Source organism: Marmota monax, unplaced genomic scaffold (assembly GCF_021218885.2).
Source record: "Marmota monax isolate L192 unplaced genomic scaffold, Marmota_monax_Labrador192_F-V1.1 WCK01_AAM20220418_F8-fsc00017, whole genome shotgun sequence".
Taxonomy (NCBI): Eukaryota; Metazoa; Chordata; class Mammalia; order Rodentia; family Sciuridae; genus Marmota; species Marmota monax.
Window position 1 is genome coordinate 2,774,234 of NW_026695241.1, and position 22,484 is coordinate 2,796,717.

General features: G+C 56.3%; 1 protein-coding gene across 5 annotated transcripts; it reads right to left on the minus strand.

The window, feature by feature from the left end:
- Positions 1 to 3,993: 3,993 nt before the first annotated feature.
- Positions 3,994 to 13,407, minus strand: LOC124090158 (plasma serine protease inhibitor). 5 transcript variants are annotated; one of them, XM_046440554.2, is made up of 6 exons: positions 12,899 to 13,033; positions 7,449 to 8,136; positions 5,939 to 6,209; positions 5,447 to 5,594; positions 4,720 to 4,952; positions 3,994 to 4,107 (listed from the first exon to the last, which is right to left on the minus strand). In XM_046440554.2, the coding sequence occupies exons 2-5, from the start codon at positions 8,062 to 8,064 to the stop codon at positions 4,767 to 4,769; spliced, it is 1,221 nt and encodes a 406-aa protein (XP_046296510.1). In that variant the 5' UTR covers positions 8,065 to 8,136; positions 12,899 to 13,033; the 3' UTR covers positions 3,994 to 4,107; positions 4,720 to 4,766. The 5 variants fall into 5 exon arrangements, with proteins under 5 accessions (XP_046296510.1, XP_046296511.1, XP_046296509.1 ...); XM_046440555.2 differs by having other exon boundaries at positions 3,994 to 4,111; XM_046440553.2 differs by lacking the exon at positions 12,899 to 13,033 and adding an exon at positions 13,329 to 13,407 and having other exon boundaries at positions 3,994 to 4,952.
- Between the last annotated feature and the right edge of the window lie 9,077 nt (positions 13,408 to 22,484).

Consider the following 22,484-nt stretch of genomic DNA (forward strand, 5'->3'; position numbering starts at 1 on the left):
TGGTGCCCCCTTATTTCCTCCTACAGGATCTTGGGGAGGTAGGGGGTGGTCAGTGCTGTGGAGTGACCACAGGAAGCTGGAGAGGGCCAGTGATGTCACCTGCTTACCGTGCCCAGGCCTTTGAAGGTGCCTCTTTATTAACTGAGTCAATATATACAAAGGCTCAGACAAGTGCCAGGCACCCGGACGTAGCCTTGGTATCACTGTGACTCTGCTCAGAACCCTGCACGGTGTCCTGGTGACGGTGGAGGAGGGAGCCTCTGCTTTCTTCCCCTTCCACCACCTGCTCCAGTCACAGGCGCCCTCTTCACACAGGTGCCCACCTCTGGGACTTTGCTCACAAAGCCACACTGAGCTTCTGCCTCTTTTGCTCCTCTGTCCCCTTGGGTCTTGGCTTCAATGCCATCACCCTGGAGACACCCTGTGTGCCCTGACTCCAGAAGGCCCCAGATCCTCTCTTAGCACCCATCCTCTTCCTTACCTAGTCGCCTTCTTTGGCCTTTGGGACTCTCGACCCCACTGCTCTTCCCTTTCTGGATTTTTTTGGTTTTTCTTCTGGAACATTGTATTTTTTTAAAAAATGTTTTTTTTTTTTTTTTTTTAACTTGAGACACTTTGGGATTTACAGAAAAGTCGTGGAAACCGTACAGAGGGCTCCAGCTTTGCTTCTCCCCTAACATAAGCAGCCCGTGGAACCGCAGCGGATTTGTCAACACCTGGAAGCGAACCTTGGGGAGCCCAGCCTTAGCAGGACGCCACCCACTGCCCATTCACGACTCCCACGCTGTACTTGGTCACGGGTCTCCTTAGTCTCCTTAGGTCCCCGGTGGTCCTCAGGATCTCCTTTCTGTTCCTGAATTAGTACTTTGCAGATGGCTGGTGGCATCTTTTTGAACGTCCCTTTGCTTGGGTATGACCGCTGTTTTCCATGATGGACTGAGGCACGGGTTTGGGGAAAGATGTCACTGATCCCTGGCTCCTCACACGGTGTCAGGGACAGGAGATGTCAATACGGCTCGTTGCTGGTGACACCACTTCCATCCCTCAGCCAAGGTGGATCCTACTAGTTCTCTGCTGTCACTGGACTGTCCCCCACTTCCCGTGCCACGCTCTGAGGTGTGTGTCACCCTCTGCAGCCCTCCCCCTCCTCAACACACATGCAATGAATTCTATTTTTCTGCTTTTTTTAAAAAAGTATTTTTTAATTTGCTCTTGCTCCATGTTAGAATATCAGCTCCCCAAGGATAGGGATTTTAGGGTTTTGGAAATTTAAAATTTTCCTCCAGCACTTGGAACAGTGCCAGGCACACAGTGGACACTCGGTAACTATCTGAGGACAAATGAGTCGCTCTCATCACAGTTTGTGACTAATCTATTTGCTTCCCTGGTTATTGCCAGGTCCATGGCTGCTGGGCTTACCCTTGCACCAGCTCCAGGGTAGACTCCTAGTGGCACCCACAGGTAGCCTTTGATTAATGAGCTCAACAAGCCTGGAAATGGGGTACTGGATGGCATGGCTCATCACTGGGGTGGGAAGTGTTTACCCTGGAGACCAAAGTCACCGTCTCACCCGGGTCTCTGTGGGGACAGATGGTGGAACCAGTTCTGGTCTTCAGCACAGTGTGGTTCTTCTGCATCAGGTTACACTCCCGAGAGGTGGCCCCAGAGTCCCCGTGGGTAGAGAGGGGAATAATGTGTACTTTCCAAAGGGTGAGCTCCACAAGGAGCATCAGGAACTTGAAAGGTGAGGTGGCCTATGGGTTGAACGGTGTCCCCCTCAAAACTCACATGCTAATGTCCTGATCCCCAATATCTCAGAATGTGACAATTGGAAATTGGACCTTTAAAGAAATGATGGAGTTAAAATAAGGTCATTAGGTGGATCTAGCCCAATATAGCTAGTGTCTTGATAAGAAGAGAAAATTTAGGGCTGGGGATGTGGCTCAAGTGGTAGCGCGCTCGCCTGGCATGCGTGTGGCCCGGGTTTGATCCTCAGCACCACATACAAACAAAGATGTTGTGTCCGCCGAAAACTAAAATAAATAAATATTAAAAAATTCTCTCTCTTAAAAAAAATAAATAGAATAAATTATTTAAAAAAAAAGAAGAGAAAATTTAGACACAGACACACACAGAGGGAAGACACAGGGACATGGTGCCTCCAAGCCAACAGGAGAGGAAGCCAATCCTGCTGGCATCTTGGTCTTGGGCTAGTAGCCTCCAGAACTGTGAGCAAGCCAATTTCTGTTGCTTAAGCCACCCTGACTGTGGCTCTTTGTTATGACAGCCTTAGGAAGCCAGTACCATGGCTAAGAACGAGGGTCCTGAGGGGAAAGGTCAGGCCTGTATGAACAGGGACCCTACAGGACATTACCTTAGTTTACTCAATGGCAGAGGTCAGTCCTCAGAAGGGGCTGGTGGAGCCTTGGAGAGGGTGTGAGCGCCCCCTAGAGGGGGAGTGGAGGCATTGGCTGAGCTGCAGATGGAAGAAGGGGTGCAGGAGACTCAGGATGTGCAATGAACCCCAAGGTAAAGTGATAGCAATGAAAGAAATAGTGGTGGACCCTGTATCCAGGGTCCTTGTCCCTGAACCACCAGCATGGTCCCCTCCTTCCTCCTCGTCCCCCTTCACACTTCCAACACTGGTCCAGAGAGTCTTCATGATTTTCCCGCACACCACAGCTCGCCCACATCCTGCTCTGCCCCAGACATTCCATTGGCCTGCAGGTCTCCTACATGTTCCCAAGCCTTCTACTCACTCTTCAAGACCAGCTCTGTCTCCCTTCTGCAAAGCCTTTCCTGGCTCCTTAAAAGTTTATCTCTCTCTCTCTCTGAGCTGCTATATCATTCTGTGCACCCCAGGACCGTGTGATGATTGAGCTAAATGGAGGACCCTGACAGCAGTGCTTTGGTGTGTGACAGGCGGCAGAGGCTCAGTGCACCAGACCCCACCCCAGACTCCCCACGGCTCCTGCTTTGGGCCTGTTTGCCCAGTGAACTTTGGACGGCACTGGACCATGTCCTTATCCATGACACATGGGCAGGGCCCCCCTCTGACCTTGGACAGGCTGGGTAAACAGGGGGAGAAATATTTGCCAAGAGAGACTAGACATTATGCAAGGGAAAGGCACACAGGGGCAGGGTGACCCCATGAGGAGGTCCAGTCCTGGCCTGCTGCCCTGAGCTCTAGGTATAAACACAAACAAGAGGTCTGGGTCTGATTGCAGCCACACACCCTGCCATGGTCAACCGGTGGGCCACCTGGGATCTCGGAGTCTGGCCCTCACTGTCACTAGCTATTTTCCCCTATAAAATGAGGACAATGACAAATCTTGGTGGGTTGTCAGGGAACGAATGAGATCACGCATGCAAAGCATCCGGCACAGGCTGGCACACAGCAGGTGCTCAGTTCTATGGAGGATTGTCAAAACCCAGGCTTCTGGCCTTGGTACCTCCCGTGGGTGCCAGCTTTAATACAGTCCAGGCCCTGAGGTCACAGCAGTGGGCACAGCCTCAAGGAAATCAGGATAAGAACATGCACGTCGGGTGGGCAGGGGCTCTGGGGGCAGCTAACTTGGGGACAGTAAGAGGCCGAGTGAGGAAGATGCACTCACGTGCTCACCCTTCAATTCTGGTGTCTGGTCCCCTTCATTTGACAGTGCAGGGAGCTTGTTGACTTGGGAAAGGCAGAAAAGGAGCTTTCCTGGGCCACTCACGGGACTTCCCCTTGTCTCATCATCTCTCCTCCACGGCGGAGCATGGGACTGAGCCGGTGGCTCTGGGGACATCCAGTCATCTGGGCTCTGTACCTGGGTATACCACCCAGCCTCACCAAGACTCACCTCCCGTCTTTAAACTGGGGATGAAGGTGGCACCTTGCCTTGGGGAGTGAATGGGAGCATGCAGGCAAGTGCCCAGCACCAAGTCTAGAGCATGGCAAGTTGTCGGTGTCACCGTTCCTAGAGCTGCCGCCACAAAGACAACGAGGCCCAGTATTTGAAAAATGCTTTATTATTATTGCTGACATAAAATTCACAAGGTTAGTCGTCAGGGTCTGCAGCCGCTCCTCTCCCCTTTGCAAAGGGGAATAGTTATCCTTTCGTGGGCCTGGCTGGGGAAGACACCGGTTAGTACAATCCTGCATTGGGACATTTCCACCCTGGCCTCTGTTTTACCTAACACTCAAATGTGCTGAAATCAACCAAGGCTGACATGGGACAGTCCAACCTTTTAAATATTTCAAGGGTCCTTTATTGGGATCCTTTCACTGGAGACATGAGGATCCTGAAGTCCAGAGGGGGCCAGTGTGAATCCACTGTCACACAGCTGGTTAAAGCAGGGTGGGTATCCCCATCCAGATGGGGGACAAAACTTAAAAATTTGCCTCCTGGTGTCTCTCAGCAACCGGAACTGTCTTCCAAATGTGTTTGTACCACTGATCTGAGCATCAGTGGCCTGAACTCTGGGCCTGTCTGGGGTACTAATGTTGTGGGAGCTTGGATGAGTCAACTGGCCTTTCTAAGCTTCAGTGACAATCTCTACTGATGGATAGCAAGGACAAGACCAAATGTTCTCCAGGTTTCTCCAAGCACCCATGTCTTGCAATTGTGTAAGAAGTAATCACCAGTATATTGATCTTATTATTATTTGTGATATACCAATAGTCAGCTAAACCTATGTTAATCACCAGCTACTAGCAGATAGATGGGCCATGCTCACCCCTGTCTCCCACTGTGGAGCCTGTGAATTCCAGGAGAAAACTGCCCTCAGGGTTGGGTCACTTTGCCAAAGAAGAGGAAGTTCGTGTTTTCCACGATGGCCAGCAGAAAGGGTTTGTTGAACACAACCCTCTGAGAGCTCAGTCGGGCCGACCTGAACATGAAGACTGTCCCTGTGGCTGCAGCTGCTTTGGTTCCTGACTCGTCCACCTCCACCACGGCGCGGTGCACCACCTGCAGGGAGACAGCAGGCATTATCCGGCCACCCAGGGCTGGGAGAAGGGTTCGCGGGGAAATGGCAAAGCCACCTACGGCTCCAACACAGGCGTCTGTGCCCCTGAGCCTGGGAGAGGGAGGAAGTGGAACATCTGAACAGCCACTGTGCCAGCCGCTGTGCCCAGAGGAGACTGCACGTGTGTCAAGTCACTGAATCCTCGTGACACCTCACAGTGAGGTGTGACTTCCCCGTTTGACAGACGAGAGAGAGGAGGCTCAGAGTCTCAGGTATTTGCTGGAGCTCACACAGCTAGGAAGGGAAGGGGCTTGCACAGGATTCTGAGTTTTGACCAGTTATGACTGCACTCCATCCCCCCAGGCACGATGGCTTCCTATGGCAAGGAGCAAGAAGCCCAAAGTAACATCTTTGTGGAAAAGAGGAGGGGGCGGGGCGATCTCAGGGCAGGGCAGGCCATTCCTGAAGGCGGTGGCTCGGGGACTTCTGGACTCACCTCGGACACCTGGATGTTGGAGTGGTTGGTGAGGCCGCTGAGGTCGGCCTGGGAGGTGAAGATTTGGCTGATCCCTATCTTGGGCAGGATTTTCTCCAGCTGATAGGAGCCCTCGATGGAGAACTTGGGAAGGTAAAGGTCCAGCTGCCTAGAGAAAGACAAGAGCCGTCCTCAGCCCGAACCGGGGCTCCCTGAGCTTGTGTTCCAGGCACGCCCCTCAGCTTCTTGGGCTTCTCTGCCCTTCATCTCGGACAGACCTCCCCTGGGTCTGGACTTGGACTTGGGCTGCCCCACTCTGGCACCTCCCCAGGGAACCCAGCTTCCTGCCCGGGTCCCTCCAGCTGGCCTAGGACTTTGCTGGGTGACTTTGGGTTTGGAAGGAGCTCCAAAGCTGGGAGGGTCCTTCCCACCACCACTGTGTGGTCCTGGGGGCCAAGGATGTCCCTGGGCTCGGGCAGGGTCAGGCTGGCCCTGGAGTGGTCTGAAGAGTACCTCTTGGTGAGCAAGTGAAGCCACTTCCCCAGCCTTTTCCCGGTCAGGCCGTTCTCCACCTGCACCATCTTGCCCTCGCTGGGGAGGATGAGAAGGGCAGTGGCGTTGCCTTCGTAGGGGACCCCCACCACCTCGCAGGAGAGGTTGCGGTCCAGGAAGTAGTAATATTGATCCTCACGGTTCATCATGGACACCTTCACGGTGGTGTCCCAGTTCACGTGGAAATCTTGCTCTTTGGTGTTTTCGGGGCTGAAGCCTGTCTCCCACTTAGCTAAAGATGGGGGGCGACAGGGAGGGAAGAGAACTGGGTAAGGGCGAGGCATTCTGTGCTGCAAAGGAAGAGTGGATTCAGGAAGCAGAGTCGCAGAGCATCTCCTTGTATAGAGCCTTCACTGTAGTGCAGCAGAACCTGCACCCTGGACTATGAAGGCAGGTCCCTTTATAACCCTAGGGTAAGTCTCCACTTGTCATGGTGCCTCTCCTTCCATATTTGAAAAACAAGAAGGTTGGCTTTCATGTCTTTGGAAGCCCTTTGATTTTCTGATGCCTGAGGTGCTCCCTGATGTCTAGGGGAGGTGCTGTGTTTTACTCTTTTCCTGATGTTGCATTTTGATCTGGGTTTTGCACAGAGGTGTAAGGGGTCCTGGAAGGACATGATCATCCCTGTTGGGAGGCCTTCCCTGGGCTCCTTCTCTGGCTGCTTCCCATGGGCACTGCTAATCAAGGATGGCAAATGACCGCTTCTGACTTCTTAATAGTTCTCGAGGTGGGCCCTGCCCCAGAACCAATGCTTAGCTTATTTCACAGTTGCTATAAGGGGACCAGTCCTGGACTGAGGGACAAGAAACTCAGAATCCAAGCTCTGAATTTGTTCCCTCTCCCCACATCCATTTGTTGAAACCCTAGACCCCAAGGTGATGGTGCCAGGAGGCAGGGCCTCTGTGAGGCCGTTAGGTTGCCAAAGCAGAGTCCTCGTAAGTGAGATCAGTGCCGTTGTGGGAGGGACCCAGGGACCCACGCGCCCCTCCCGCTGTGTGAATGTGCTAGCTGTGGGGATCCTGGCTTCGGCAGACACTGAGTCCATCTCAGGCTTCCTGTTCTCTAAAAATGTGAGAAATAAAGTTCTGTTGCTTATAAGCCACCCAGTGTGTGGCGTTTTGCTGTAGTAACCCAAAGGCTCTGAGACACTATTTGTGACTCTGGGGGTTGACAGTTTGATTCCCCCCTCTTCTCCCCTCTTCCCCTACTCTGTCTGTCCCCCTTCCCTGCAGGTCACAGGGCTCAGCATCTGCAAAGAGGAGCAGATGAGCCGTTGGAGAGCAGGGGCGTTTTCAGGAAATCCAGGGAGATAACGGCTCTACCTCTATCAGTGGGCCAGAGGGGCTCCCGCTGGGACGAAGCACTAAAGCTGCCTCACTGGCTTCTTTAGGTGGAGGGAATTGGGTATTGTTCTGGCTAAAGCAGCAGAAAGAGAGAAAGTTCTGGTTCAAACTGGAACTTGTAACCTCACCTTTAAAGAAAATGTAATTCACCATCACTATGATGTGGGTGCTGTCGAGGTTCTGGATCAAGTCCACAATCTTGCCCTTGGTTTTCTTTGCCACATAGTCATTGATCTGCTTCTGGGCTTCTGTGGAGTCCCTAAAGTTGGTGGGGAAAATGTCTGCCTGGTACATAGTCTTCATGGCCCTCAGAAAGCCCTCCTGAACGCTCACTATAGGGTCCATGAAGAGGGCGTTGCCGAGGCTGAGCTCGAGGCCCTCTCTGGGCTGACTGAGCTCCTGCAGAAGCTTCTGGAAGGTGTTGTGGAGTTCCTCTTCTGAGCCGGGGTGCAGGCTGTGGCCCAGGCCCTCCAGGATCTGCGCCTTGGTGTTGGAGCAGGCCCCCAGGGTGAGCATGGCCAGGCTCATGGAGATGCTCAGAGGGGAAAAGAAGATGTTCTGTCCAGGGGCATTGGAAGCCAAGGCTCTGTAGAGGTCAAAGGTGAATTCCCTGGTGCTGGGGGCCACTGTGTCATGGACAGCGGGTTCCTTGATTTTCTTCTTTGTCTCACGAGAGTTGTGGCGTCGGAGGGAGGCCAGCTGAGGGCTGATCAGCGTCAGGCACAAGAGGAGGACCAGCTTCATGGCGGCTGCCGCTGTCCTGGAGGGGATGTGGGAAGGTGTTCTCAGCGAGGGCGCCGGCAGCAGTTCTTGGAGCTGTGGGCAGAGAGACAGGTGAAGCTGACATTCTAGAGAGTTGTCACCACTCATCACCCAGCCTCCGGTTGGGTCCATGTGGCCTCAAAGAGGAGTGACAGTACCCATGAGGTCAGGGGTGAGGGCCTGTGGAGGGCGCTATGGCTGGAGGGGCTGGACCGGGGATGTGGACATCTACGATAGGGCCAGGAAGGAGAAGGCAGAGCAAGTGCAGACCCGAGGACAGGCAGGGGCCTGCCAGCACGGGACGCCTGGCCTCTCGTTCACATCAAGGCTCCCGTCGGTGGTGGGCATCGGGGAGGTTTCCAGGGGTGAGAAGCCTCTGACCTTCCCTGGGGTATCATGGCCCAGCGCTTGGCAAGGCTCCGGTCCCTCTGAGAGCTCAGACCAGCTCCTCCCGCTGGGCCTCTGCCCTGCTGGCTTGGCCACTGCATGTCCCCTGAGCCCGGTGGTCAGGGTATCATGGTACTGATCCGTCTGCCAGGGCTGCTACAGGCCACCTTTGTCCCTAGAGAGCCACGTCTCCTCCTGAAAAACTCCGCACTCTTACTGTGAGCCTCCGACCTCCCCGTCTTTCATCAGCATCTGAAAAGTGCCCATAAAATTCCTGACCCTGGACACCTCACAATGTGACTGTATTTGGAGAAAGGATCTTTAAAGAGCTCATGGCATTAAAATGAAGTCACTGGAGTGTGCCCCAAGCCAACAAGACTGTGTTCTTTTTTTTTTTTTTTTTTTTTTTAAAAAAAAGGTGAGGATAGGGAAGTCAGGACACAGACACACCAAGAGTGAAGTCCTGCAGGGTGGTCCACTGCTCCTGCTCACAGGCCTTCTGTCTCTGCTCCTGTCCTCCCTCCTGCCTGTGCCCCCCATCTGGCTGTGGCCCCAAGTCCTCCTTCTACCTCCATAGTGGTGAGGAGCCCCGCTCTGGAGCCAGCTGCCTGGTTCACCTCTCAGCCTACTAGGACTTCACACTGTGACTCTGGGTGGCCAGTGCTCCCCAAGCCACCCTCCCCACTGTGAGTCAGGGTAGAAGCAGCACTGGCCCATGGGGTTCTGGGAGCAGAGCCTCCCAGGGAGCAAGTGCTATGCAAATATGAGGCATCTGAATGGCTTGTCTGGCCAAAGCTCCACCTGACACCTGACACCTGGCACCCCATGTCCTCAGCTGTGCCTGGAGGCAGCTCGGCCAGCCCTGGGGAGCATCTACATCCTGCACACTGTTCTTGGAGCAAGTCCTTCCCTGCTAGGTTTATTCTCCAAATACCAGGTCATCAGGTCCCCTAGAGCCAGGGTGAGCAGAGACAGCCGGCCAGTCACAGGACCCAGACAAAGCCAAACCCTAAAGGAACCCAAACTGCAGCTTTGGAAACTGCTACCGAGTGGCCCACTTGGGGAGACCTTGGGACAAGAATAGGTTGGGGCATCAGGCGGACCAGGACCACAGGCCCGTCTTTGAACAAGGCTGAAGGGCTCAGGTAGGTCATCCTGACCAGCCCTCCTCTCCCATTTGCACCTGGGCTCAGAGAAGAATGTTCTGCCTGCAGAATGTCTGGCCGTGGGGAGCCAAATGCAGCAGCCTCTGCAGTCATGGGCCACGGGGTGGGGGGTGGGGGCATTGCCCACCCTCTGCTAGGTGCTCTGCTGTCATCAACTCCTTCAACCACACCCCCCCAGGGAGGTGGGCTCTCTCTACATCTTACAGAGGGGTAATCCAAGGTCCAAGGAGGAGCCTCCTGCTGACTGGCAAGGGGTGGACTTAGACCAGTTCTGACCCTGATTGTGTCTTGGAGTCTCAGCCTCCTGCATCTTTGATCCTGGTTCAGCAGCCGCTGCGATAGCCCTAATCTGCAGATAATTCAGGAACATACTCCCAAATTCTAGGCTGTTCTCCCTCCCTGTTCCCACAGTGACGGCCATCTCTGGAGGTCTGTGAGGGACAAGGTGGCTGTGTACTACTGTGTGTCCTTTAAACTAGTCTATCTATAGTACAGTGTGCCCTCTCCTGCAGATCGAGTTGCCCTAGAGAAACCATTTGGCTGAGTCCCCTGCAGATCAGCACAGAGCTGATAACCCCATGGCTGGAGCAGCCAGGAACAGGGGACATCCTGTGTGGGCAGAGCCCTCGTGAGGCTGCTAGGCAGCTGGCCAGGCCACCCAACCCAACCCTTGCATTCTTCATCAGCAACACCAGGACTGGAAGGTGCTGTGGCCAACAGCTGCCCCCACCATGTCCCCAAACCCCTGAACACCAGAGACCTGAGAGTGAGAAGTCCCTAGGTCTCCTGGGAGAGCAAGGTCTGCTCATGGGGTGGAGGGTCCCAGGTTCACTCAGGTTCCCTTGGGCCACAGGATTGGGACCCAGAAGTCTTGCTCCATTTGGGCCCACCCTTTTATTAAGGCCACTATTTATGAAGCACTACAATTACTACATAAAATATTCTCCAAAATTAAGTGTTATTAGCCCCAATCTTATAGTGAATTAACTGAGGCTTAGTGGAACAAACGTGTTCACTCCCAATGTCCCCTCTCAAGGGCTCGTCCCCTGCAACGTGGTGTGAAGAGAAGTCTCTCTGTAAGTGGAGGCCTCAGGGTGTGTTTGAGCTTCATGGTTATAAAGCCTGGGTTTCGCCATCAAGTTCCTGGGCCTCTGGTGGAAATACGTGGCTTTGATAGCCTTTTGGGTCCTCTGAGCGGGCCCAGGGAGCCTCCCTGGCCGCAGACCAGCCCCGCTATGTGCCGGGAGAGCCCGGACCCTGACATTAACATTCCTGCAGGAGGAAGAGAGGAGACCACTCAAGTTCACCTGCAATTTCAAGCTTGAGGTATGTGGCAGTGCAGGGGGAAGGGGAGGAGGCTCTGCCCTGTTTTCCACTGATCCCCTACGATACGTGGACGTCAAATCTGCTGGCTTTCATTCCAAATTGGGCAACAAGGTCCCACCCGGTCTGGTTCCAGACTCAGCCGAGAGAAGTGTGCAGGTGAGGAGGGTCTTTCCAGCATCTGCTAATCACGAAGGGACAAGGGCGTGGATCTGACGAGGACGGCGCTTCCTCCAGACCCTGAAGACCTGGGTAGGGCTTCATGGGAGAAGCAACCTGGACCTTTCCGTCTGCAGCCCATGAGCAAGGCTTGTGGATTTCTATTTCCACATAGGCCTCCGACCTCCCTGCCTCTCTCCACTCTCCCCACCACCCTAAGGGGAGACCCTGCTTCCACCTGGACCACTAGTGGCCTCCCCTCTGTGCCCGGGGGCCACTGTACACACGGCATGGGACAGAAGCTCCTTCCCTCACGGCCTTGGCCCAGCTCCCCCGGCCACAGAAGACCACTGCTGCCCACTGTATGTGGCCTGAGGATCCCTGTGTGTCCTGGCTGCGCTGGCCCCCGTCAACCTCACCTTGACCTGCTCTGCCTGGGTCACGTGAGTCCCCAGGCCTAATGCTTCCCTTCCAGACTCCCCCAACCCAGCAGTCTCTGTCCTGCCCTGGGCCCTCCCCCACACCACTCTCTTCTAGAGTTCCCTTCTGACCGTCCCCCCCAAGGCTGCTTCTGCACAGGTTCACGCTCTGCTTTCATGTCACCCTTGGTGACATTCCCCCCACACCTGAACCTCTCCCTCCCCCTATTATTTCCCATAATGGCTCCTCATGTTTCTCCCAGAGCTCCACCAGTTACGTAAGCCTGGACCCCCCTCCTCCTCAGAGGTAGCAGATGCCAGATGGACACTGGGGTGGACACAGCCAGGCTGCGAGCTGCTGCTGGGCCCACCCCAGCTCCGGGCTCTCCAGCCATGCGACCCCAAGTCGTGGCTCAGCTGGGCCTTATATTTTAACACCCTCTCTGTTGAGGTCTAACTGACCAACAGCCCTGCATCCCTAGAGAACAGGGCCGGAGCCTGGAGACCAAAGACGCCGTGTGCGTCACCTTGGTCAATGTCATGAACACGTCCTCCACCCCCAGGTGTCCCAGCCTCTCCACGCTCCACGCTTTAGGCTCCAACCGATGAATGAGGACACTGGCCCAGGGAGCTGCGGCCCCTCACTGTGGCATTCCTTGCCGAGAGCCCATCCTTAGAAAACCTGAACACCCCGCTCACCTTGCTCGGCTTGGGTTCTTTAGCAAACTTCCAAGGCTCCTGGAGCTCCCGAGCCTCCGCCCGCCCTCCCCAAGGCTGCCTCCACCAGGCGCCTTATCTAGGGAAGCAACTTTTCCTGAGGCTCTCGAGTGGACGACGTGAGGGAGCGGCCCCCATCCAGCAGACAGCTTGTCGCCACTGCCTTGGGTCAGGGTTTCTCAATCTTGTCCTGTTGACACTCAGAGCAGGAGCATTCTGTTTGTGGGGGTGGGGGTGTTGTCCTGGGCATCGCAGGGTGAGCAGAAACCTAGCGGTTGACCGGAGTGGCCCCTCCAAAGGTGACAACCACACTGATCTACGTTCCAGCCAGGTGTGGCTGGTGGGCACTGCCCCTGGGGCTGTGCCTCAGTCACACGGGCAAGGGCTGTGACTACCTCCCTCCCACCTGTGGGGACACGGAGGCTTGGCCAGCTTCAGGGTGCAGCCCAAGGTCGCGCCACTGGGAGGATTTCCCCTGCAGCTCGGGTGGCCCCCTCTTGTTCTCAGCACTGTGGAGGGCCCTTCCCGTCCCTCTGAGACTCCCGAGAGATGTTGAGCCCTCCAGACCCGATACTCTAGAGTGCCCCTGGGTCCCTCCCCGCAGCCTCAGGCCCGCGAGACCACAGCCACAGTGTCCGTACTCACTCTGTCTTGCAGCTTAGTGTGCACACAGCAGGGTGGCAGTCCTTAGGGCTCAGGACAGAGCAGAGGTCAGGCAGGACTGCAGCCCGCATTTGTCACTGACCACAGCAGCCCTGTCCCCTCCCCTGGCGCCGCCCAGGTCCTGCCTATCCTACCCTAGAAGGCTTCCAGCCAACACTCTGGCCACAGGGAAGCGGCCTGCACAGAAGCTCCTACCAGGCCACCCACCCAGTGTCACCAAGCCTACTGGGGCCACCATAAACCTGGAGGGACAGCAATGTCGGGTCATCAGCTGCTGCACTCCAGAGCAGGGAAAAGTCCTCCGCTGGCCACCCTCCCCTGGCCAGGCTCCATTTCTTTGTTTTCTGCAGCCATTGCCTGTGGACCCAGGGGACTGGCTTGAGCCACCTCCCCACTAGCCTGCTATACTTACTGATCAGGGACAGTCCCCATTCTGGTGGCAATGAGAGTCTCACAATGGCTGTGATGCTGTGGTCATTGTATCCACCCAATTGCATCAACACCTCCACAGGATCAGAAGGACAGAGGAATTGTTCAAGGTCATGTACCAAATTAGGGAATGAAGGGCCCAGTGCCCAGGCTGACTTCAAGGACCCTGCTGTTTGCTCAGAAAAGGGCTGAAGCAGGGATTCCTGTGGCTCAGCTGATCTGTCCTTTTCTACCTTGAAATTGGGGCCCTCTCTGCCCCTCTCTTTGACCAGTGTTCCCAAGATGTCCATGCAGGGTGCTGGCTCAGGCCGTGGTGCTTCCAGGTCTGCAGGCCTGGGGCTTCCTCTCACCATAGGGCCCTGCGTGTGACCACCACCAGGAAGGTGGGTACAGGCGGGTGTCGAGAGGGCCCAGTAAAGCAGAGGACAGGAGGCACCTGGGACATATGACCTGCATGTTCAGCCAGCCGGTCCCCACACCCTGCAAGACGTTTCCTTTCCTACACACCATGGTTCTGAGGCCAGTTAGGGCACTCTGCAGTGTTAAGAACTCGTATTCATGGGCACTTTTTAGATTTTTTTTCCTTCTTTGAAGTACTATGGATCCAAACCAGGGCCTCGAGCCTGCTAGAGGAGCGCGCCACTGCTCGGCGACCACCCCACCCATTTTATGTTTCACAGTTTTATTATTTTGAGGAAGGGTCTCATTAAATTGTCTGGGCTGGGCTTTAGCATGGAGTCCTGCTCCAGCCTCCTGAGTAGCGGGACTGCAGGGCTGGCCGTGTGGACACTTTAAACCAGAGTCAAGTTCCTCCCGGAGCCCTGTGGGTTCTCTCTTTCTCGGCAGCCCTGGGAGCCCTGACCTCAGGCTCACTGTGGAGAGAGCAGGCCCCACCAGGTGACCTGTGCACAGCGCCCTCCATGCTCCAACCTGTGTGTGACACCTGCTACGACCAGAGGGACTTTCCAGGTGTGATTAGGGTAAAGATCTAGGAATGGGGAGAGTGTCATGGTCACCCAGGTGGGTCCTAAACGTAATCACTGGGTCTTTAGAGAAAGAGATGCAGGAGGTGGAGTTAGAAGCAGGTGGTGTGGTGACGAGGGCAGGGGGAGGAACCAGGGGTCACGGAGGTCTCTCTCTAAGTAGTGAGGAAGCTTTTGGAAATTGAAGAAGAAGAGGACCCTCCCCTGGAACCTCTAGAAGGAAGCGTCCCTGCCCAAATCTGGACTGTGGCCCAACGAGATCTACTTTGGCCTCCCAGCAATAAGAGGATAAATGTCCTGTGTAATCCTCTGCCTTTGTGACATTTGGTCACACTAGCAACAGGGAGCGAGAAGGAGTCCAGACAGTTCCCAGCTGAAACTGCTTTGGGAAAGAGGGGGCCATGCAGCACCCTGGGGCGCTGCTCACGCTGTGACCGTCCAAGGCTGAGCGATGCCACGGGTACGATTTTCCAAGCCAACCTCTGAAGGAATACCGTGGGAAACTGGGAGCAACCTGTGGTAACCCAGAACTCCCCACGGCCCCTCAGAAAGGGCCTGAGAAAATGGGGCTGAGGGCGGGTCAATTTTGAAGGGGGGGTTGGGGGTCTCAGGGCTCAGCACACTGGGGCTGCCTAACCCAGCATCCCACTGGGCAGCTTAGATCACAGAAAGAAGTTTCTCTGCGGTTCTGGAGGCTGGACCCTCACAACCTCCTTTGCCCCTCGTACCTCCTAAGGGCTTCTCCAAATCCTGTCACCTGGAGATTAGGGCTCACACGAACTTTGGGAGGACACGGTTCCATCCACAGCACCTAGGGACAGTGAATAGGGAGGGCCAGTGGCCAGGATGTAGGAGGGCCAGTGGCCAGGATGGGCTCCTAGAGCCTGGGGAGGGCTGGCAGTGGAAGGGTCCTTGGGAGCAGAGCCAAGGAGCGTGGGTGGCCTTTGCAGTTCTGCTCAGTCGGAGGAGGCTGGCTCTGCTTGCCCTCTGCTCCCCGTACTGGCCTGGGCCCACTCTGGCCTTGGAGGGTTGAGGAACATCAGCCCAGGAGCTTGGGGGGCCCTTCCTGCTATGAACTGGACACTAGTCTTGGTCCTAGTAGGGGACCACTCAGCCCACTTTGCTTGGGACTGAGGAATTTCCCAGGATGTGGGACAATCAGCACTAAACCAGGCCACGACCCTGTCAAGCCAGGAGGGGTGAACCCCCGGTTTCCTGGTTCTTGGCTAATTTGGGATGTGGCTTGGCCAAGCTCCTGATCTAGCCATGGTCCCTGTCTCGTCTTCTCACACTGAGGGGCTGACCTTCCTGCCTGCAGCATCTGCTCTGATCCTGCTGTGGGCCCCTGCCTGTCACCTGCCTGCCTGCCTGGGTCAGTACCCCTGGCCCTTCCTACTAATCCTTCCTTCTTTCCTGCCTCTCATCCTCCCTTCCGTCCATCCTCTGTCCTTCAAAACCTCCATCTGATCCAGTATTTGCTGAGTGCTGACCATGTTCCAGAAGTTACCCTGGATTCCAGAAGATGTTGATCTAAAGAGGCAAATGAGAGCACGGAGCCCGACGACGCTCTAACCAGCACCACAGCGACCCCGGGAGGAAGGCCCTTCTCACGGGCTGGAGAGGGCAATGGGGACCCCCAGGTGGTGGCACTGGGCTTTAGGCTGGCAGCTGCAGGAGTCGGGGCAGCAGCACCAGAAGTGCAGGCCCAGAGCCAGCTGGGAGGAGGGGGTGAGAGGATCCCAGAGAAGCGGGGCCACCTCAGGAGCAGAGGCCTGGGAGTCCTGCTGGCCAGAGGCAGGTTAGACTTTACCCACACACCAGAGAAGGAGGCAGGGGTGGCGGACAGACCTCTTTGGCTGTCATTTGCTTGAGAGGACCAAGGGGAAGTGCTGGGCTCCTCTAGGTGGGAGAGCCTGGCCTGGACCTGCAGATAGTGGCAGATGTAAGGAGGAGGCCTGAGGACGGGGGAGCGTGGGCGCTGTGAGCGGAGGGCAGGCAGCCTTGGGGGCTCATGAGTCCAGCTTTGGGCCTGGTGAACATGGGCTGTGGTACTTTCTGGTGGAGGGGTGGGTGGGCAGCAGGTGAGTAGGTATAGAGGAGGTGTGGGAGGCAGGAGTGGAGGTGGGGACAAGGGTGAAGGGAGAGATGAAGAGGATCAGAGAGGGGACCAGGGAGGGAACTGTGGGCCCTGGCAAAGGCCCTGCGTAGAGGAAGGAGGGCTCACCGATGGACAGAGATGCAGGGGAAGGAGCGGCTGACTCCAAGGAAGGAGGCAGGAGGCCACGGTCAGGGTCAGATACAGCAGGATCTTTAGTCAGGAAGTGAGGAGTCAGGGTCCCCAGAGGCCACAGGGTGGGCTCAGTGGGCAGGAGGGAGCGGCTGCCTTCCTTCACAGCTGAGGCTGAGGCACAGGGAAAAACCAAGTGCCACACCCAGTGTCCTGTGCTGAATCTGCCCCCTCTTATGTGGAAGTCCTAGCTCCCAGGACCTCAGAAGGTGGCCTTACTTGGAAATGGGGTCCCTGGGGGATAGGGTTAGTTAAGATGGGGTCACGGTGGAGCAGGGTGGGCCCCTGACCCCATATGCCTCTGTTATTTTTATTTTTATTTTTTTTAAAGAGAGAGAGAGAGAGAGAGAGAGAGAGAGAGAGTTTTTAATATTTATTTTTTAGTTCTCAGCGAACACAACATCCCTGTTTGTATGTGGTGCTGAGGATTGAACCCGGGCCGCACGCATGCCAGGCGAGCGCGCTACCGCTTGAGCCACATCCCCAGCCCAACCTCTGTTATTTTTAAATAGGAAAATTTGAACCGAGGGAGATAAGTTAAAATAAGGTGAGAGTGGGGATGGAGGAGCCCGTGCAGATGCTGGCAGGGCCTGATTGCCAGCGACCCTGGGAGCTAGGGAGAGTCATGGCCCATATCCTCCTTATGCCAACCCTGGAGCACAGACTTGGGGCCTCCAGAGTGTGAGAGAAGAAATGGCCGTGTATCGGCGAGGTGCAGACTCTGTGCTCTGGGCTCCATGGCCCCCGATATCCCCCGAGCACTCGCTGACCTCGTGCATGGCAGGTGTGCAGAGCCTGGACTGTCCGTTCTGCATCTGCCCATCTCAGACAAGGGCCCAGGTGGCCAGCCACGGAGCTCCTCTGACCGCAAACACCAGGCTCCACTCCTGCCCTGGAGAGGTCCCTCTAGCTGTCCGGGTGGCAGCCTGGGAGTTGTGACACAGTAAGAAATACATATTCGTACTCTGTCCCCATCAGGTCTTTACACACCTGTCACCGCGGAGCTGGAGAATCCTCTGCTCTAACATTTGCTTTTGATCCCTGCTCCTGACTCAGAGCTCCCGAGAGAACTTGGCCGTTTCCTGAGTGACGGGAGCTCTGGGGCGGAGCTCTGAAATCCCTTGGGGTTCCTGGGTGTGAAGGGCTTCTGACTCTAGAAGGGGAAGCCTGGTGTCTGGTTACCAGGGAAACCAAGCTGGGGATGGAGGATTGGCAGAGTGGGCCACCTCCTCCCCAGCCTGGGCCTCCGGGAGGGGAGAGGGCTGCAGGTTGTGTTGGTTGCCAGTGGCCAACCATGTCCTTGATCTGCCTCTGCAAGGGAGCCTCCGTGAAGCCCTCATGAAGGGACAGGGACTGGGAACCTGGGACAACGGGTCAGGCGGAGGTGCCTGGAGAGGAAGAGCCAGGGAGGCATGGAGGCTCCAGCCTCTTCCCCATTCCTCGCCCTGTGTGTTTCTGTCTGTCTCATCCGGCTCTTCATCTCTGTCCTTTATTAATATTGTATTCTGGGGACATAAGTAAGTGTGTCCCCCAGCCCTGTGAGCCCTCCCAGCTAATTCCCTGAACCTGACAAAGGGGTTATAGGACCCCAGTTTGCAGCCATCTGGCCAGACCTTAGGTGACAACCTCCTGCTTGGAACTGGCCTTAAGGGACTGAGACCCCTGCCCATGGGTGGGACCCTGACTCCTGGTGGAAAGTTGTGAATGAGCTGAACAGCAGACGCCCCAGGGGTGTGGCTGAGGTGGTGGAGAAGCCCCACACATCTTGGTGGCCGGGGATAAAGAGTGTCAGAGCGGGAAAGACATTTGTCCTCCTGTCTGGAGCTCGCCGGCCCCACTCCTCACTGCTGGCTGAACCCGAGCGTGAGGCCCAGGAGGAAGCCATGCTGCGTGCCTCTGTGCACTGCTCACAAGACGCGTGCACGCCGGCACCCTCTGCTGGAATCCAGGGCTTTCGTGCCTGACAAAGGGCACCACTGCCACTCACCTTGGCAGATGACCTCCCTCTGCACAGTGCAGAGCCTCTGCTCTCCTGCTGGAGGAGGGCCACGTGCTCACAGGCACGTCCGCTCCTCTGCGTGCTGACTGCGGACTCCCAGGAGTCGGCCACCCTGGGCACACAGCGAGGGCCACTCAGATCAGACGCCCCACAGGCGGCCACAGACACAAGAGGGCCCCGTTGCTCTGGAGGAACAGGTTCTCCTGCACGGAATCTTCATTTACTTATTTTAATTCTCTAAAAGGTCATTTTGAAATCTGAGGAACTGGGCCAAATATTTGCCCAATCAATTCCAGGCCAAGGGGTGTCACGGGTACTGATGCAGAGCAAAGAGCCGGTGACCTTGCACTCAGCCCAGCGCTTCCGACGTCCAGCAGCGAGCTCAGGGACTGCCTCTGAGAGACCTCATCTAGTGGGCAGCGTGATTGACAGGCCAGCTGTGTTTATGGCAGAATGACAGCCCGACACAAGGAGGAGAGGGCGCGGTTGTGTGGGACCTTGGGAGACGGAGACGGGGACCCACATGAGAGAGCCCTGGAGGACAGAAGCTGCAGGCAACCTGAGAAGACAGCAGGACATTCTGCAGCTGGTATCACAGGACACGAGGGACTGTGTCCCTACGGGATCTACCAGGAGAAAAGGAGGGAAATGGAGAAGTGGGTGCTGATCTAGAACCTTCTGGAAGCTCAAGTAGGAACTTCTGGGACCAGTGTCAGGAGAAGGGCCCTCAGAACATCTCCAGTTTGGGGAAACTCCTGCTGGGATCCTACATGAATATTTTGAGTAGGAAAAGTGCCAAATGAGAAGGATTGGGGTCCCAGGGCAGCTGGCTTGATGGGAAGAGATTACCACTCAGAGGCGGCAGCTCCGGGGCCACAGGATCGTGGTGAGAATTGTGGAGCTGATGCTCCCAGAGCATCGTCTCAGGATGTCACACGCATATTAAGTGTATAGTTTTGCAGTGGTTCCCAGAGGCAGGGAACCATCGTCATCTCTATCTTGTAGATGGAGATATTGAGGCCCAGAGAGGTTGGATAACTTCCTCTGATCACACAGCTCTGTAGCAGCCGAGCTGGGATTTGAGCCCATGATGTTGACTGTGCAAAGGGGGAGTAGAATGGCCCATTGGCTCGTGTTCAGAGGCTGAGCAGCTGATGGTAAAGCGCTGTGGGCATTCTTCTTCTGGACCTCAGAGCAGAAGGTGAGTTAGGCCCAGAAAGACAGGAGAGGGGCCTGCTGGCTGGTCGGTCTCTGCTCTAACTGTCCCTGGAACTCCATGTCCACATTCAGAGAGGCCAGGCTCCCTCTGACCCACTGGCCCAAGTAAATCCAGGGACGCTACCCAGGGAATGCTTTTGCCAGAAACTACTGAGGTTGGCTGTAAACAAAGCCACTTCCGGCTACCCTGCCTCCTCCTATAGCGGAGGGGACCTTCCTGGGAGAACTCACCCCGTGCACTGGCACACTGAAGAGCTCTGAGCTGTGTCACCGGGGGCAGGCTTCGGTACCCAGGGGGAAACTGAGGCCCAAGAGGGGGGATGTGCTGGAGGTCCCAGAGCCCATCTCTGCAGAGCCCAGGTGTGAACCAGGCTGCCGACTCGTGTCTCTGTCGCATACACAGCCCTCTGTCCTGGGAGTCTCCAGGCACACCCCATGGCCACAGGCAGGGGAGTCTCTTATCCCACCTTCCAGGCCTCCATCCAGCCTCCACGGCCTCCCAGCCCTGCTCTGGAACAAGGCACCAACCCCACGGGGCAGCTGGCTTCCCCTCCCCCCACGCCTGGATGACCCCCTGCAACCTGGTGCTCCCCATGCCCACCTAAAGGAGCAGGGCTCTAGGGTGCAGGGCAAGCCCCGGAGGGACAGGAGAAGGGCGCGTTTGTTGACAGTCCCCTATTTCAGGACTCACGGTCAGCACGTGGTTTACTCGAGTGCCCACCTGGGAGGGCTCCCCACTACCGGCCACCTTCCCTTGCCCACGCCTCCGCCCTGCCCTCCAGGCCCCTTCTTTGCTCATCCCCAACTCTGAACGCAGCTGCTCACCCTCAGTGCTCCCGGCCACGTCAGCCTGCGGGGAACAGGCAGGCCTCTCCTGGGGTGGGGGGCTATCGTTCTCTGGGGTTGACCATCTTGCCCAGAGGGGACACCCTGGGTGCTGGTGAAATAGGCCGCCCGGGGAAGGGCCAATTGAGACAGAGGACCCGCTGGCTGCTCCTGGCCGACAGGAAGCAGAGCCCGTGGTGTTGACAGAGGTGCCGTGGTGACTGCTGCCTCCCTGCGGACTTCACTCACTCCCAGGGTGGCCTTGTGAAGCTCTGAGAGAGAAACCACAGGTGTCATCTCCCAGACAGGATGGCAGGGTGGCTGGGCAGGGCCAGGGTGGGAGGCCGGAGCTGCAGGTGATCAGCACCTCTGTGCCAGGCTCCCAAAGCCACCTGCTGGGACTCTACACATTGGGTGGCTGCTGGCACAGTAATGCACAGTAATGACAGCTGTCATGAACGGAGCCCCCAGTGTCCCGTGGGTATGTGTTTGAGGGAGTCTCATGTAACCCTCACAGCCATCCTATGAGGTCAGTAGTAGTATGTCCTTTGTGCAGCTGAGGACAAGTAAAGCTGGAACCAGGGGCCCCCAGAGTCATCTCTCAGACTGTACCCTCTGGTGCGTGTCTGCACCCCTCAGTGGAAGTCAAGGTCTCCTTCCTCTAAAACATCGCTCCCACGCACACCGGCCTGGCCTGGGCTTGTCCTGCCATCTCCATCATTGCATTCACAGCTCTCTGTCACCGTGATCTACGCAGATGCCATCTCCCAGACCTGACCGGAGCCATCTCTCAAGGGACGGATGGAGCCACCGCATGGCCAGCACATGGCAGGTTGTGTTTTGGATCTGGAGGCTCGTGAATGACCAAACAGACCCAGGCTCTTTGATGCCACCTAGTGGTAGGGAGTGCACCCACCACCTGTTTGCTTCCAAGGGACAGAGTTCCCCACAGAGGTCTCCAGGGTTGACTGACTTTGGACACCCACAGTTTCTGCTGTTTGGAGATGCCACAGAGGTTAGCTGACTGGGGGAACAGGTCCCTGAAGCCCAGCTTGGGCAGAATCTGACCCAGGTCACGGGAGCCCCAGGTGGAGAATCCAGGGACGCGGAGCTCCAGCTTCCTGCAGAAATGCCTGATGGGCGTTGGGTTCACCGTTGGAATTGCAAAGCCACTGGGGACTGCCTCTACTGCAAGTCTGCTCCCACAGACACCTGTGGCTCCTGCTGCCCCTCAAATGAGGGTGCCATAGAGGCTGTGGGGGGCTCCTCGGCCCCCGGGGCTGCCCTCCAGGAGCACCTGCATGGGATCTCATCTTCTGCAGAGGCTGCATTCTGGGGTGCACAGGAGATGGGTGTAGGTGTCTCCCTGGAACAGGAGGCCTGGGCCTCTGTGGGGGTCCTGTGGGTGGCTCATGCTCTGGGGCAGCTGAGTTCCATGGGTGGGGTTCCCTCCACCACTGCACTGGGTGACTTTTCCACCTGCCCGTGGCCTCAGCTGGGCCTTTTTTACATGTTGTTGGAACCTTTTCCACCTGGTTCCCAGGGTGAAGGGAAGCTGTCTTGCTATGACCTTGGGTGGGTAGATGGACTTAGGCCCGCTTGGCCCTATCTGCTTGGAGGTATCTATGCCCACTGTACACTGGCCACTCTTCAGAGAGGCAAAGCCACTTGACCCAAGGCTTTGTTCTTTTGTAACAGAAGAGCTTTGCCCGGAACCCAGGTGGCCTAACTCCTGGTGTGGTTCCCTTCACCAATGAGGGTGAAATCCTACAAAAGCTAGACGACCCAGAGGGAGTCTTAGAGAATGGGCAGGGGGTCATTCACGAT

Bases quoted from the DNA above. Each gene is read 5' to 3' on its own strand.
- LOC124090158 (XM_046440553.2), bottom strand. From the start codon at position 8,064: ATGAAGCTGGTCCTCCTCTTGTGCCTGACGCTGATCAGCCCTCAGCTG. The intron at 6,210-7,448 runs GTGAGGTTACAA...CCCCATCTTTAG, and splicing joins GAATTACATTTTCTTTAAAG to CTAAGTGGGAGACAGGCTTC. The intron at 5,595-5,938 runs GTACTCTTCAGA...GTCTTTCTCTAG, and splicing joins CTTCACTTGCTCACCAAGAG to GCAGCTGGACCTTTACCTTC.